Here is a 17,092-nt window from a genome sequence, read left to right on the forward strand (position 1 = left end):
CGGTTGAGCACATTTTGAGTAACTGTCCCCCAATTTTGAGGAGAAGACTTAGGACAATGAGTGAGCGCATCTTTCCGTGCGTGGGTTTCTTCCAAGCACTTTGTCTTCTTATCATTTGAGTTCTAAAGAAGCCTGAATTGGCTGAATGGACCATACGCGCACTGTTGAGAGTTTATTCCTGGTCCGCTTGATTGCTACTTCTTTGTCTTATGCTTTGGTTCAATTTTTCATTAATTTTTGCTGCCGTGTCTTTTAGTCTTTTATATTTCGGAATTGGACAAACCTTTTAAATATTAAATCGTAAACATTTTCGTGCGATTATTTTTTACAACTTTCGACGTGAATTAACTCAACAACAGTGCAGTGATTAACTTAATTCAATTTTTGGCGATGAAGCTCCATCAAGGACCAGTGTTTATCGATGGAATGGTTTATTCAACCGAAGTCGTAGTTCACACCAAGACGAATTTCGTGAAGGTTGTCCAAAATAGTCGTTGTTCCAAAAACCGTTAATGCTGTGCGCCAACTGATATTACAAGATCGCCATGTGACCTATCGTGAGACTGAGACAACCTTAGGCATAAGTGGTTTCCAAACGTATACCTGAGATGAACTTTGAAGTCGAGTGCGAGGCACTGCTGCCATCGGCACAGTCTAGGATTGACAGAACCCTAGTATCAGGAAGATTAAGTTACACGGATGGATCAAAGCTAGAGGACAGAGTGCGCCTGAGGGTCTACATTAAGAACCCAAGGAAAAGCCGTCAATAAACTTGGTTAACCCAAAGCCTTTCGGGTCGACGCAGTCTGAGTTTAGGGAGCGGGCGACGAATGCGCATGCAACATTGTGGAACAGCGAAACGGTCGGTAGGACGACGAAAATCGTGAGAAGAAGAGGCTATTACAAAAAGGAAGCAAGAAGGAGGTCAGTATAGCTATTGGTAACGGAATACATAGGACTCCGAGCTCACTTATGTAAAATCGGTGCGGCAAGTGATAGCATCCGCCGTATAGTCCTGACTTGGCAACGAATGACTTCTTTTTATTCCCGTACTTAAAAAGTAATATGAGAGGTCAACGCTTTTCGACACCCGAAAAAGCAGTTGATGCGTTCAGAATGCATTTTATGGAGATACCTCAATCAAAGTGACAAAAATGCTTCGACAATTGGTTCAAACGCGTGCAAAAGTGTCATGGCGAAACAATTAAGGATGGTCTCATTTGTACAACAACCACAAATCATATGGTGCAATCCGCCATATTGCCATCAAGCTGATCGTCGTTCTGCCAACACGCACAAAGAGCAGAGAAAATGGGAGAAAGAAGATAACAAAAAAGAGAATGCAAACAAAAATCTGTCATCTTAATACCCTAAAACATGGCCGGCTGCAAACAGCTATTCGCATGAGACCACCGTTTTAAATCCGCCTTGCAAAAGTGTATAGATCTTAATGGGGAATATTTTGAAAAACTATAAAGCTATTTTCGATGATTAATATTTGCTTTTGTGTTCTCTAATCTCGAAATATAAAAGGCAACCCTCGTATATCTATCATTTTTCTCAGTCTTCTTGTCATATTGACACTTGCTTCCAATTTACTTCTTTTATTGCTTAGCCTTTCTATATCACATCTAGGTCTAATTCAGGGACTCCCACAGTTGTTTATTTCTCATCTGTATTCCTGAACGAAGCAATATGAATATTAAATAGAAGAGTTGATTACAAATACGTACTCCCACTGCCCCTATATTTGGCTATTTGAAACGACATCCATTGTTAACTACCACTACCCTTAAGCGAACCATTTAATTTACCATGTTGGCCTTTGTTTGTTACATATAGACTCAAAAACGGCTGAACCGATTACCTTAAAATTTCCACAGATTATGTAGGTTGGTCTGGAAGGAAACATAGGTTATATATTTTTTTTTTTATATCGGTAGGGGGCGGACCCTCCCCCTTATCCCAAAAGTACTACCCAAGACTAAAAGTGGACCGATCGGAACAATATGGGATTTAAATGAAAGGTATTCAAGAGTAGAGTACGAATTTTTTAATAAAAGGTCCAAGTAAATGGGGGGCCGCCCAGCCCCAAAACCCCTATACGTTTATTTGCCGATTATGACAATATGGGACTCAAATGAAAGGTATTTGGGAGTAGATTACGAGGGAGTAGGAATAGGCTTTATAAATTATTAATAACGGAAGCGGGCGGACCCCTCACCGTTACCCCAAAAACATCACCCAAAATCAAAAGTGGACCGATAAGGACAATATGGGTATCAAATGAAAAGTATGCGGGAGTAGATGGCGAATCTGGCATACAAATTCATGTCGTAGTATAGGGGGTCACCCCACCCCCACAAAAAGGCCCAAAATGGGCACATTAGCCAATCACGGATACATGGGACTCGGTTTGTTTTTTCCATATAGACTGAAAAACGGCATAACCGATGTTCTCGAAATTTTCGCATATTGTATGGGTAGGTCTGGAAGGAAACATAGGCTACATAATTTTTCGATATTGGAAGGGGGACGAATCCTCCCCCTTATGCCAAAAACACAACCCAAAATCAAAAGTGGGCCGAACGGGACAATATAGGTATCAAATGAAAGGTATTGGAGAGTAAAATACGAATATGGTATTAAAATTTGAGTCTCAGTACCCATCGTACTTCCCCAACCCCAAAACTCGCCCAAACAGACATATTGGACGTTCATTTCAAAATGGGGCTCAAGTGAAAGGTTTTCGGGAGTAGATTTCGAATCTGGCATACAAAATCAGAACGAAGTAAAGGGGGTCACTCCATCCCTCAAAAACTCCATTAGATGCATTGTGACTATATGATACTTGGCTGAACAGATTTTCTTAAAATTTTCATACATTGTATACGTTTGTCTGGAAGGAGACATAGGCTACATCATTTTTAGATATCGGTAAAAGGCGGACCCCCCCTCTTACCCCAGAAACGCCACCCATATCCGAAAGTGACCTGATGGGCACAATAAGGGTATAAATTGAAAGGTATTGGAGACCAGAAAACGAATATGGTATTAAAATTATGATCCAAGTACCCAGCGGGCCCCCTCATCCCCAAAACTCCTCTAAACAGATATATTCGAAGTTCATGTCAATATGGAACTCAAATGAAAAGTATTAGGCAAATATGGCATAAAACATTAGGTCCAAGTAATGGTCGCTCACAGCCAAATGGGCATATTAGCCGACCATGGCTATATGAAACTCAAATGAAAGGTATTTGGGAGTAGATTACGAATATGACATTAAAGTTTGCGTTCAAATCTAGGTGGCGCTTTTCCTCTTAAAGATACATCAAATGGGTTATTTGACCCAATATGACAATATGGAACTCATATGAAAGGTATTTGAGAGTAGAAAACGAATTTGATATCCAATTTTGGAGCCAAGTGTTTTGGCTCCAAAGCACCCCTAAACTGAACTTAATTTCCGTTGGGAATAAAGAACGAATTTGATATCTATTTTCAGTGCAAAGTGCCGGTGGCCGCCCCAGCCCCAAAACACTCTCCAAACGGTTTATATTGGGTTGCCCAAAAAGTAATTGCGGATTTATCATATAGTCGGCGTTGACAAATTTTTTCACTGCTTGTGACTCTGTAATTGCATTCTTTCTTCTGTCAGTTATCAGCTGTTACTTTTAGCTTGCTTTAGAAAAAAAGTGTAAAAAAGTATATTTGATAAAGTTCATTCTAAGTTTTATTAAAAATGCATTTACTTTCTTTTAAAAAATCCGCAATTACTTTTTGGGCAACCCAATATTTACCGGCCATGGCAATGGCACGAATTCGATATCCCCATTCAGGGTGAAGTTTCCCCACGCTAGAAAGATATCAGAGAGTTAAAGTAGGCGCAGCGGGTCGAGCCCGGTTCGGATAGTCTTTTATATAAATCTATGCAATACACTATACCTACTAGTTTCCCCTCCTAATGCTGCCGACACTTGTGAGGTATTTACTTTTGGTAATCAGCTGTGTAAACTTCTCTACAAATTGGTGTAGCCCTGCGGCAAGACGTTCGGATTAAAAAGGAGGTCCTTTATCATTGAGCTTGAACTTGTATCGGACAGCACTCATTGACACGAGAGAAGTATCCCCGCTATTCCTTAATAGAATGTTCATGGGCAAATTTACAATTTTTCTTACTCCTATATATATACAAAGTTTTTATTATAATTTAAATCAGTATTCGAGCATTGCATAAAGTATTGATGAATAGGTATCATTAATAATTAAGAAACAATGGTTTACATAACATTAAAAATACATAAATTACAGCTATAATATTGAACAATATATAATTGCGTTTCTTCACAACATACAATCAATCCAATTCGGGTTTATTGACTATTCCATAAAAGAGTGGCAACTTTGTAGGATCATGACGTATCACAAATAGGAACGGGGTATCTCCACGGAAGACAACATCAGTACCGGAACGATGTAAATAGGCAGCGGTTGCAGCTGCAGCCTCTGTGCCATACTCATCGATGCCAATGTCCACTTTGTGGACAATTTCATCTACAAAGAGATCCGATCGCATTATGTCTTGCCTGAAGCGATCAGATTCAAGATTTGCGAGAGCCTGAACATTACGTTGATCGTAAGCGTTAGGAACTTGGCGTTTCCTTATTTTGTGCTTCATTTCATTCGAATCTAAAGTTGTAGATTCAGAGGTAGTAGATTCAGAGGAAGTAGATTCAGAGGTAGTAGACTCAGAGGTTGTAGACCCAGATGTAGTTGATTCATAGGTTGCATCGATATCGCCAAAGCGACTTGTAAATATTAATAGTCTTTCATTGTACCTATCGTAGAATTGAGGTTTCGAATTCTTAGTTCTAAAACGATCTGCACAACATATGGGCGTTATAGCCAATCCTTGTGCTGCAGCTAATCGGTGAGCTGTAACTGGTGGGGGAGCTCCATCTGGTGTGGGAGATCCAGCTGGTAAGGGAGCTGCAGCTAATGGGGGCGCTGCAAAAGTTCTGCCACCACCTATCAATGACAAATCGCTCCGAACCCCATTGAATATATCGGAAACTCCCATACTTTGCAAAATATTCTTCATATTCATGGTGCGGGTAAAATGCATTTTGGGAAAGACCATAACCGTCGTCTTGTAAACCATTCGGTCAATCATTTCGTTAATTTTGCGAGCATCCAAAACACTCATTAACTCCTTTAACTTTTGTCGAGTGGAGGCATTCGGCTGTATAACATACATAGTTGTCTCATTTCCTTTATAGGGCAAGCCTATAATGCGACAGTCATAGTCCTTGGCATCGTAGAAGGGAAATATACCACCGGTAGCCATGAATTTCGCCCGAATAGGTGGACTGCCGGGACCATCTTGATAGAAATTATCCACATTTGTTGAGCGCGGAAAGAATGGAATTTCCCATAATCCTCTAAAGTAGAGTACACTGGCGAGCACAACATTGGTTGAACTTGAGATGTCACCTGTAATGATTTCCGAAATTTTTCCGTTTGTACTTCCATTAACCCAGTTGTTGATATATTTTACAGCTTCACGAGATTTTCTTATAAAATCTAACTGTGTTAGTTGTGAATCATAAATGGAACTGACCACTTGGCTGCAAAGAGAAAAAGTAAAAAACATTTAATTATAATAGCAATGAAAACGACACACACAGAAAAATGGAACAATTTGCGCTTCTCTAGGTTAGGTTGAAAACAGGATGGGCATATAATAATCTGCGCCATGCCACTATGGACATACACCTAGGTTAGGTTGAAAAGAGGAGGCGGATATTAATCCGCCCCATGCCACTATGGACATACACCTAAGCCAGTAATCGGCTTGTTGTGCGCACTAAATGCTAAAAACATAACCTCGAAAATGAAAATCTAAGTCGGTTCACGTCTGGTATTGTGTCCCAAACTAAGTGCCGGTGCCCATTAGCCGCGAAAGCTGGGCAGTGACATAGGAAATGCTCCAACGTCTCATCATCTTCCCCACCTACTACCACTTGTCGCAGCTATTCTGAATAAGTGAGGTCACACAGTTTGGAGCGGTTTATGGGCTGGTGGCATCATTGGACTGTACTTCTTCAAAGTTGTTGCGAATCGTATCGTACCTGTGAATAGTGAGCGCTATCATGAGATGATACCCAACTTTGTTTGCTCAAAATACAAGAGCTTGACTTGCATGGCATATGGTTTCAATAAGACGGTACCACACAGCACGCGTAACAATGAACTTATTGAGAGGCGAGTGCGGTAAACATTTTGTTCCACATTCGGACCGGTTAATTGGCGACCAACATTTGCATGAAATAATTTTCGATTTTTTGAGAAACTTTCCTAAAGCTCTTAAAAAATCACCCTTTACAATATTTATACATATGGTTCCAAACTAACGACCAGGTGGGCTTTGGGGCCTATGCTGAAAAACTTGACTGGTGATATGGGGAAGGCTACCTGACCACTGCAGTGTGTACCAAGCAGAGATCTTGGCAATTATAGAAATGGTGTTATGGCTAAGCTATAATGTCAGCGACGATTGGAATAACTATCTTCTCAGGCAGCCAGGCAGCCATTAAATCCCTCGATAATTTATTTCTGAATTCAAAAAAAAATGTAGAGCGGACGAGCTTGCGATTCTAGGAACTAACTTACACATTCCAGGGGAACTTGAATCTGTGAGTATGCCTCTAACGACATGTAAGCTAGGTCTTCAGGATTAGGCCCGAAGGGCAACGTATGAAAGATCGTCACAAAGGGAGGGTTGTGGGCATTCCAAAATTCAGTGGTCTAGTCTAGACTTTCAGAGGCCACCGTAGCGCAGAGGTTAGCATATCCGCCTATGACTCTGAACGCCTGGGAACGAATCCTGGCGAGACCATCAGAAAAATTTTCAGCGTGGTTGCCTCTCATAATCCTGGCAACATTTGTAAGGTACTATGCCATGTAAAAACTTCCCTCCAAAAGAGGTGTCGCACTGCGGCACGCCGTTCGGACTCGGCTATAAAAAGTAGACCCCTTATATCATTGAGCTTAAACTTTAATCGGACTGCACTCATTGATATGTGAGAAGTTGGCCCCAGTTCCTAAGTGGAATGTTCATCGGCAAAATTTGTATTTATAGTCTAGACTTCAAGAGGTCAACCGCTTTACTGTCGGTGGCTACAACAGATGTCTCAGTCTTGACAAGTCACTGTCTGATCGGAAAACATGCTGACAGACAAGAGGTTTCCAGTAACGACTTTTGCGCACGTCGAGGAAAAAGGGACTATAGAACATCTGCTGTGTGTATGTCCCGCATTGGCAGTCAGAAAGTGTTTCACTTTAGGTTTTCATTTCTTTGAGATGTGAACATTCGCAAGTTGTTGGGCTTTTTAAAGCAATCTAGATGGTTCCTCGTTAGGAACTAGAAGGCATCTCCCTTCCCCTGCTCCTGGGGTATCACAATGGGCAAAAACGTCTAAGTGAGTCTGACGGCAGACTTTAACTTAAACTTAACCTAACTCCAATATCTCATAAACCGTTTGAAGCATTTCAAACATGTTAGCATGTTTTTGTACGCTTTTAGTAGCTTTATCTTTTGAAAAAAGACCGCAAGCAGTTCAATGAGCCCCTGAACACTCTAGCGGCCCCCATTTGCATGCTTATTGCAAAACAATTCAGCATTGACTATTTTAAGTTTAGTGCACACATCTCTTTTCGTTCAAAAGTTCTAGCATTATTTCCAAAAATTTTCGATTTGGAAACGTGTGGCTTCTTGAATTAAAGGTGGACTTACATACCTCGCGCAGCACTTATGCGTGCATGTCAGACAAAATTAAAATAGGTTGTTTTGTATTGTGTAAGTTACACAACAAATGTACGCACGCGCCTGACAGAACCAACTCTCAACTTTGAACGCGTTTCAGGGCGCAAAAGTTATAATTTGCATATGCTAACTGTTCAAAATTGTTTTGTAGTCCGAAAATAAGAGAAATTTTTTTATTAAAATCATATTAAACCACATCATTGCCAATTTCTATTGAAATTAACTTTAGGTTAGGTTGAAAAGAGGGTGCAAATATTAATTCGCCCCATGCCACTATGGACATTCATCTAAGCCAGTAATCGGCTTATTGTGGTCTCTAAATACCGAACTTTGAATACCCACCACCTCGGGTATATATGTAAACCACCTTTCGTCAAAATACGGTGAAAAATGCATACCTTATGCCCCATTGAAGCTATATCGAAATATATTCCGATTTGGACCAAATACTAATAAGTACACTGTTCAATTGTGCATAACAAAATATTGGTCTTTTTGGTAGCTATATCTAAAAATACACCGATCTGAACTATGTACGACACGGATGTCGGAAAGACTTACACAACTCACTGTCCTTAATTTCGAAACGGAAATCGGACAATAAATGCGCCTTTTATGGCCCCAAATCTAAAATCGAGAGATCGGTCTATATGGCAACTATATCCAAATCCGAACCGATCTGTGCCATATTGCACAAGTATGTCGATTGGCTTAACTTAACTCACTGTCCCAAATTTCTGCGACATCTGACAATAAATGCGCATTTTATGGACCAAAGGCCTTAAATCGAGAGATTGGTCTATATGGCAGCTATATCCAAATCTGAACCGAACTAGGCCAAATTGCAGAAATATATCGAGAAGCTTAACTCACTTTCCCAAATTTCGGCGAAATCGGACAATATGGCCTCAAAACCTTAAATCGAGGGATCGGTCTATATGGCAGCTGTATACAAATCTGGACCGATCTGAGCCAAATTGAAGAAGGATGTCGAAAGGCCTAACACAACTCACTGTCCCAAGTTTTGGCAAAAACTGCCAATAAATGCGCCTTTTATGGGCGCAAGACTTTCAATCGAGAGATCGGTCTATATGGCAGCTATATCCAACTCTGGACTGATCTCGGTGAATTTGAAGAATAATATCGAAGGGCCTAACACAACTCACTTTCCCAAATTTCAGCAAAATCGGATAATAAATGTGGCTTTAATGGGCCTAAGATCCTAAATCGGCGAATCGGTCTATATGGCAGCTATATCTAAATCTGGACCGATCTGGGCCATCTTCAAGTAGGATATCGAAAGGCCTAACACAACTCACTGTTCCAAATTTTGGCGACATTGGACAATAAAGCCGCCTTTTTTTGAGCCCTCTATATGGCAGGTATATCCAAATCTGTACCGATCTGGGCCAAATTGAAGATATGGGGACTATATCAAGATATAGTCCGATATAGCCCATCTTCGAACTTAACCTGCTTATGGACAAGAAATGAATCTGTGCAAAGTTTCAGCTCAATATCTCTATTTTTAAAGACTGTAGCGTGATTTCAACAGACAGACGGACGGACATGGCTAGATCGCCTTAGATTTTAACGCTGATCAAGAATATATATACTTTATAGGGTCGGAAATGGATATTTCGATGTGTTGCAAACGGAATGACAAAATGAATATACCCCCATCCTCGAAAAAGAAAATCTATGTTAGGAATTCCGTGCAACTTACAAAATCCTTAATTGTTTTCCTTGCCACCCCCCTAAGATAGTTCATGTCTGGTATAGTGTCCCCACCTAAGTGCCGGTATCTGTTAGACGGGAAAGCCGGACAATGATAAAGGAAATTCTCCAACGTTTCATCATCTTTCCCGCACGCTCCTCACTTTCCGCCTTGATTTTACATAAGTGAGCTCGTAGTCCTATGTGTCCCGTCATGATACCAATAACCATACTGACCTCCTTCTCTTACACTGCGAGACTATTCATGGCCTTACCGTCCTGGTTGTTATTGCCTTAAAAATTAACTTTGGAAATGACATAAATAAGCTGATTTTTAGAAATTCGTTCGCAGCAAAAGACGCATGATATGTAACTCAACCCAAAGAACGCATGAGGGCGCATCTGACTGCTTAAGTACGCATAAGTGCTTCGCATGGTATGTAATTCCAGCTTAAATTTTATGAACCTCATCAATCACTCTCATTGAAATATTTGCATAACACCCCACCTGTGTATTTGTTCAAATCTATCCCATGGTTAAGGGTGTGACATACATACATATGTATGACATCTTGAGGCTAAATCTCAACATTTACGGTGACAGATAAACAAATGAAAACAAGTTAAAACAGTACGGACAACTTTTATGTGTTTAAACTGCCATCACGTTTGTAAATACAAACGTCAACGTTTTCTGGAGATCAACTTCAGAAATTCATGGACAATGTGATTATAATTTTTAATATCAATAATTAAAATTTTTTAAGTGCGTATGTACCTATTGTGGTTATATAAATCACAGAGCGGAAAGCTCAAATCATTTGGGTTTATTTAATTGCTACCATATGGAGAAAAACATGCATATATTGTTTTAACTAAAATGCAAAAGGCCTTAACATTTCATCTCATACAATTTAAAAAAATGTTCTATGGAATTCAAATATCGGCGAATGTTTTTAAAAATTACTTTAAAAAAAAAATTTAAGAAATCCATCTATTTTGGTGTCACAGAAACTGGATAAGGAAGGTTTCTTAGCCAATTTATAAAAGATATAAGGACCTTTATTGGAACTCATGCGGTTGCCTAGTATGGGGCAATGTTCCTTACAATAAATGTTCTATAGTTTCTTCTTTCTGAACTTCCTAACAGCTTTTGTAGAAATCTTTACATGCAACATTTTGTCTCACATCAGCATTTTAAATAACCTACCATGACGGACACCATGAGTGGAACTCTTTGTCTAGCCAATGACCATAAAGCGATAACTTATCTTGTGGGTACTAACCAGCTCCTAATTTGCTTCAATTTGTAGAGATGGGAGATGGGTAAGTACCCAAAAGGTATTTACCCGGTAAGTTGTGTAAATACCCGGGTATGTACCCATTTATACCCAAAAGCTGGGTATTTAAAATTTTCCAGATATCTTAGGTATAAAAACATTTTTCTTTGTACCTACCTGATCTTTTGATGTCATAAAATCGGATTTTAGTTATATATAGCCGCTATATAGACCGATCTCCAGACTTTAAGTCTTGAGGCAATAAATACGTTACTTTTCATCCGATTTCGATGAATTGTGGCACAGTGATTACTAGTAGACCCCTATTCATTTCTGTGAAGTTCGGTTCTGATCGGACTATATTTGGATATAGCTGACCGACCATCCGATCTCCCGATATAGGTTACTAAGGCCATTTGATACCCGAATTCAATGAAATTTGGCACAGTGTGTTCTGATAGACTCCTACCCATTTCTGTCAAATGTGATACAGATCGGATCATATTTGGATATAGCTGCCATATATACCGATCCCCCGATATTGTGTAATGAGCCTATAAAAGAATCATTTTTTATCCTATTTCAAAGAAATTTTGCACAGCGAGTTCCGGTACCTATCTAAACCTTTTTTTTTTGAATATCGTGCAGATTGGATCAAATTTGGACACAGCTGCCATATAGACCGATCTTCCTGCCCATAAAACGAGCATTTTTCATCCGATTTTAATGAAATTTGAAAGAAGGAAGTCAAGATCCCAGATCGGTTAATATGGCAGCTGTATGAGGTTATGAACCAATTAAAACCATATTTGGCACAATTGTTGAAAGTCATAACGAAACACTTCTTGCAAAATTTCAGCCAAATCGGATAAGAATTGGGCTCTCTAGTGGCTCAAGAGTCAAGATTCAAGATCGGTTTATATGTCAGCTATATCAGGTTATGTACCGATTTAAACCATACTTAGCACAGTTATTGAAAGCCATAACAAAACATCTCATGCAAAATTTCAGCCAAATTGGATGGGAATTGCGCCCTCTAGAGGCTGAAGAAGTCAAGACCCCAGATCGGTTTATAGGACAGCTATATCAGGTTATGGTCCGATTTGAACCACACTTAACACAGTTATTGGAAGTCATAACAAAACAACTTATGCAAAATTTCAGCCAAATCGGGTGAGAATTGCGCCCTCTAATGACTCAAGAAGTCAAGATCCAAGATCGGTTTATATGGCAACTATATGGCCCATTTACAATCCCAACCGACCTACACTAATAAGAAATATTGGTGCGAAATTTCAAGCGTCTATCTCTACTCCTTCGAAAGTTAGCGTGCTTTCGACAGACGGACGGACGGACATGGCTAGATCGACTTAAAATGTCATGACGATCAAGAATATATATACTTTATGGGGTCTCAGAGGAATATTTCGAGGAGATACAAACAGAATGACGGAATTAGTATACGCCCATCCTATGGTGGAGGGTTTAAAAAAGGTATTTATTGGGGTTGGAACCCATCTCTATCCATCTGTCCATCCATCGAGCTGTTTGCCTTATCATGAGGAATTGGTTTCGGTGGGATACTTAAGTTCCCCTGGAACATATAAGATAGTTCCTAGTTTACCAAGATCAATAGCTGGAACATCCCTGTTGCCCAGCGCCCCGATCTGGTGAGTTCTCAAATGTTTGGCCCTCTCATTGAGACATCTGAAATAGTCTAGGCTCGATTTTGAATTCAGAAATATGTTCTCCAAAGATTTAATGGTATTCTGGCTATGTAAATATATTTTAGTTCCATAATCGTTTAACTAATCTCAGCCACTTCTTGAACAGAGAGGTCTCCACCTGATACATACTACACTGGTCAGTAACCCTCTCGATGTGTTCAGTCCCAGTTCTTTTGAGTGTACCATTACTCGTAGTATTTATACCTTATCAAATTTTAAGCTTGAGTTTTGGTTTTTTGGTAACGACCCGTCCTAATGTTCGTGTTTACACTTGTGGATTGAAATACAAACAAATCTTTTTTTACACTTGTTTATCAACATCATTTTACTACAATAGAAGTTATGCAAAGCGCTCGGCAATTAAAAACAAATAAATATTGTTTTGATAGTAATTTGAAAGTGTTCTACCGTAGCGGAATGGGAAACAGGAATTTCCCATCAGCATGAGTAACGGAATTTTTAATGACGTCACTTCAAACGAAACAAAAATTAAGATCAAAGTGTCTTCATTGTCCGGCCGGAAAAAATATATAGTACCAAGAATCTTCTTAGCCTTCTACCATGGATCGCATTTGTTAAGTTCTTTTCGCGGTTTTCAGAAACTAAAGAAGGATAGAATTTACTTCATGTTGGTACTCACGAATTCGAATCAAAAGATCGGTTTATATGGGAGCCATTTTAGATTATGAACTAATTCGAACCATTCCTACTATGGATCTTGGAGGTCATAAAAAGTACAACCAAATCGGATGAGAATTGCACATTCTAGAGGTAGAAAAGGAAAATCGGGATCGGGAGTATGTATGAGAAGTTTACCAGGATATGGACCGATACATGGTATGGAAGTTGAAAGCCATAACGAAAGTCTTTGTGAATACTTGTGCCCTCTAACTCTCCAAGTGTACATGCACCGATTTTATGTTTTTACAATGACAACCTACTTACTTAGATGGCCATTATAGAACACTAGCCGAACCGGGCCCGCCTCGTTGCGCCTTCTTTAACTCTCTAATATCTTTTTAGGGTGGGGACACTTCGTCCTGAATGTGGATTCGAGCCATTGTAGCCTATGACGCTGAACGCGTTCGAATCCTGGCGAACATCGGACAAAGCGGTGGGTATCCCCTCTTAATGCATTACGCCTATAGAGGGCGCAATTTTCATCCGATAAGGCTAACATTTTATATAATGGTTTCTCCCATGACTTCCAACCGATTTTATTATTCTTGGTTTTATTTGGTCTGTGCATTTATATTGCTTCTATTTAAATCGATCTCCTGATTTTTAGTTCTCATTTTCGTTTGAAATATAGGAAATGGGAAAGTAACGATAGTAACGATAGTATCGATACTATCGATATATATTATTAAAACTATCGAAAATATCAAATATTGTGATTATCGATAGTTTGCCAGCTCTAGTTCAGACTCGGCATATTTTGAGTCATTGAGCTTAAAACTTTAATCGGACTGCACTCGACTTGATAAGAGAGAATTATCCCCTGCTCCTTGGTGGAATGTTCATGAGAAAATTTAGTAGGTAAAATGCTGAAGACAGACGGATGGATATGATTAGATCATCTTGGAATGTCATTGCAATCAGAATATCTATACTTGTGGGGTCTTAATCCTATCCTATTTCAAATTGTCTAATCCTATATGGATTTCAAATTTGTGAGTAATTTCGAGTAAAAAAAGAAAACCTTGAAAATAGCTATGCTATGTATTCATAGCTATGTAACTGCGGGCACAACCTTCCGTTTCGCCAGCTGAATCGATGACCGGCATTTGTTTGGAATTTCATTGAAATTTCCCAACATTTTTAATTTATTCTTATGACTTACCTATAATCGGGATTCAACGAATATCCAGTTTGTACAAACAATCCATTGGCCACACTAATTGTATGCAAAATACCCTCTGGCTTTTTTCCACCTCTGGGATTCATATTCATACTCATGCTATGACGCCAAGGCGGAGATTTTCTCTGTGTTGGGACCTCGTTATTAGCATTCACATCGAAATGTTCCATGTCGCTCAGCATGGAACCAAATATTTCATGATATGTGCTAGGATGACGTTCTAACTCAATCGACTTATCAAGTCCAATCAGTTTTTTAAGCTCCTGATAGCTTTTGCCCCTGGAACCAAGCATAAGTAGCGATAACGCTGACATAACCGAGAGTGGAGAAAATATTTCACTACGTGAACCATATGGATCCAATTCGTTTATTCGGTGGGCAATATCATGGCCGAATTGCAAGACATTTTCAGCAACCATTTCCATTACACTGTTGGCGTCACCTACAGGTAGTTGAGGCGATGCGGAGAATTCATTTACAGTTGCACCAGAACTTAATAATGAAAATTGCGGCGCAGATGATCCTGTGGAAAATGTTGGCCTTCTTGACGTGGATACTGGCTGAGGGGAAAATATTGGAGCCATTGGGACTTGGCCATTTGCAATATTAAGTGGATTTGAGCTGGTTTGTGCGATTAAGCCATCATTGGCTATCTGTGCTGATGCGTTTGCAAACGCCAGTAACACAAATAACGCAAATGTGAAACTGCAGCTACTTAAAATTCTCATCACTAACCGTCTGATTTACTGGCTATACCGCAATTTGTTTGAATTTATTATAGATGCCGATTGTTTACTTCGTATAACCAAACGAAACGAACTTAAGAGCCGCTCAAAAACCACTGGCTAAAATTCTGGTTTATTAAAAAAACCAGACAACTTTATTAATATTTTTTTGCGGTTCCAATTTTTTACACTGATTTTATTAAAATTAATAGCACTATGCTCTTACGTATTTTAATTGTTTGTTTGGATTTCTAGATTTTTTTGGCTTTATCACTTTTAGGTTCGTTGTGCGCGCAATCCAACCGTAACTATTCATTCGTTTCACCCTACTGAACACTTGAGCAGTTGAGCATTGCAATTTAGCTGAGCTTCAACCAGCCTACCCAGATCGTTCAAATTTTTTTCACATGATGGGGACTTTTTCAGATGGACCGCATTTTAGCTACACTCGGATTTGTCATACTCAAAAATGTGACTATAAGCGAGCAAAGTTCCGGCTGGCCGAATTTTATATACCCTTCACCATGGATCGCACAAGTTCGTTGAATAACTTTTTAAACTACTTCTTACTAAAATGAATTTTGGGTGGGATATATTCTGCCATTTTTTCTTAACCAAAGTAACTCTCATAAAACCAAAGTAATCCTTTTGTTTTAACCATGTCGAGATCAACATATACATGGTACAAAAAAAGACGTTGCACAATCATGCACCAATGTTGTCATTATCATAAACAGGCGTTGTTGAAAATATTGACAAAATACGCTTTGTGAACCGCCGTTGTCAATTTTATGTACCGATTGTTTTGAATATCATCACTACGGAGCGTGTATGTATGTACAACAACTTTAAGTTTTAATGACTCTTGTACAGTATGCAACACATGGAGTCTATAGTCTCACCCAAACTCCAAGTCTATAATACTTTTAGGAAGTACTAACTGACAGAAATATACCGGTAACATTTTTTCAATCTGATCATTAAATCACTTAAAACAGTTGTTGAGAGTCATAGCAAAATTTCACCCAATCAGATAACAATTGCGCCCTCTAGAGGCTCAACAAATCTGATTCGGAGATCGGTTTATGGCAGCTGTATCAGGTTATGGACTGTTTTTGACCATACTTAGCACAGTTGTTAAAAGCCATACCAAAACTATCTATGTAAAATTTCAGCCGAATCGGATAAGAAATGCGCCGTCTAGAAGCTAAAGCAATGTAATCGGGAAATCGGTTTATATGGCGGCTATATCAGGTTATAGCGAGATTTAGATCATACTTGGCACAGATGATGGAAGTCATACCAAAACGATATGTGCAAAACTTCAGCCAAATCTAATAAGAATTGCGCCCTCTAGAAGCTTAAGCATTGTGTAAAGTTTCAGCCAATTCGAATAAGAATTGCGCCCTTTAGGTGCTTAAGAAGTAAAATAGGGAAATCGGTTTATGTGGGAACTGTACCAGGCTATAGACCCAATCACACCATATTTAGCACGTATGTTGAAGGTCATGGGAGAAGCCGTTGTATAAAATTTTAGCCAAATCGGATAAGAATTGCGCCGTCTAGAGGCTCAAGAAGTAACGACCCAGATCGCTTTATATGGCAGCTATATCAGGTAATGGACCGATTTAAGCCATATTTGGCACAGTTGTGGGAAGTCATATTAAAACACGTCATGCACAATAATTGTGACCTCTAGAGGCTCAAGAAGTCAAGATCCAGATCGGTTTATATGGTAGCTATATCTGGTTATGAACCGATTTGAACCATATTTGACACAGTTGTTGAAAGTCATAACAAAACACGTCATGCAAATTTGGGAGAAGCCGTTGTACAAATTTTAGCGAAATCGGATAAGAATTGCGCCCTCTAGAGGCTCAAGAAGTATCGACCCAGATCGCTTTATATGGCAGCTATATCAGGTAATGGACCGATTTAAGCCATATTTGGCACAG

The 17,092-nt window shown here is 39.3% G+C and overlaps 1 protein-coding gene across 1 annotated transcript; it reads right to left on the reverse strand.

Annotated features, from left to right (window-relative positions):
- Nucleotides 1-4,186: 4,186 nt before the first annotated feature.
- Nucleotides 4,187-15,465, reverse strand: LOC106093187 (serine protease inhibitor 28Dc). Its single transcript, XM_013260203.2, has 2 exons — nucleotides 14,395-15,465; nucleotides 4,187-5,630 (listed from the first exon to the last, which is right to left on the reverse strand). Exons 1-2 carry the CDS (start codon nucleotides 15,138-15,140, stop codon nucleotides 4,361-4,363), a joined length of 2,016 nt encoding a protein of 671 aa, XP_013115657.2. The 5' UTR covers nucleotides 15,141-15,465; the 3' UTR covers nucleotides 4,187-4,360.
- Between the last annotated feature and the right edge of the window lie 1,627 nt (nucleotides 15,466-17,092).

Source organism: Stomoxys calcitrans, chromosome 3 (assembly GCF_963082655.1).
Source record: "Stomoxys calcitrans chromosome 3, idStoCalc2.1, whole genome shotgun sequence".
NCBI lineage: Eukaryota > Metazoa > Arthropoda > Insecta > Diptera > Muscidae > Stomoxys > Stomoxys calcitrans.

Excerpts from the sequence above, each read along its gene's own strand:
- LOC106093187 (XM_013260203.2), bottom strand. The coding sequence starts at position 15,140 with ATGAGAATTTTAAGTAGCTGCAGTTTCACATTTGCGTTATTTGTGTTA. Across the intron at positions 5,631-14,394 it reads TCGTTGAATCCCGATTATAG|CCAAGTGGTCAGTTCCATTT; the intron begins GTAAGTCATAAG and ends TTCTCTTTGCAG.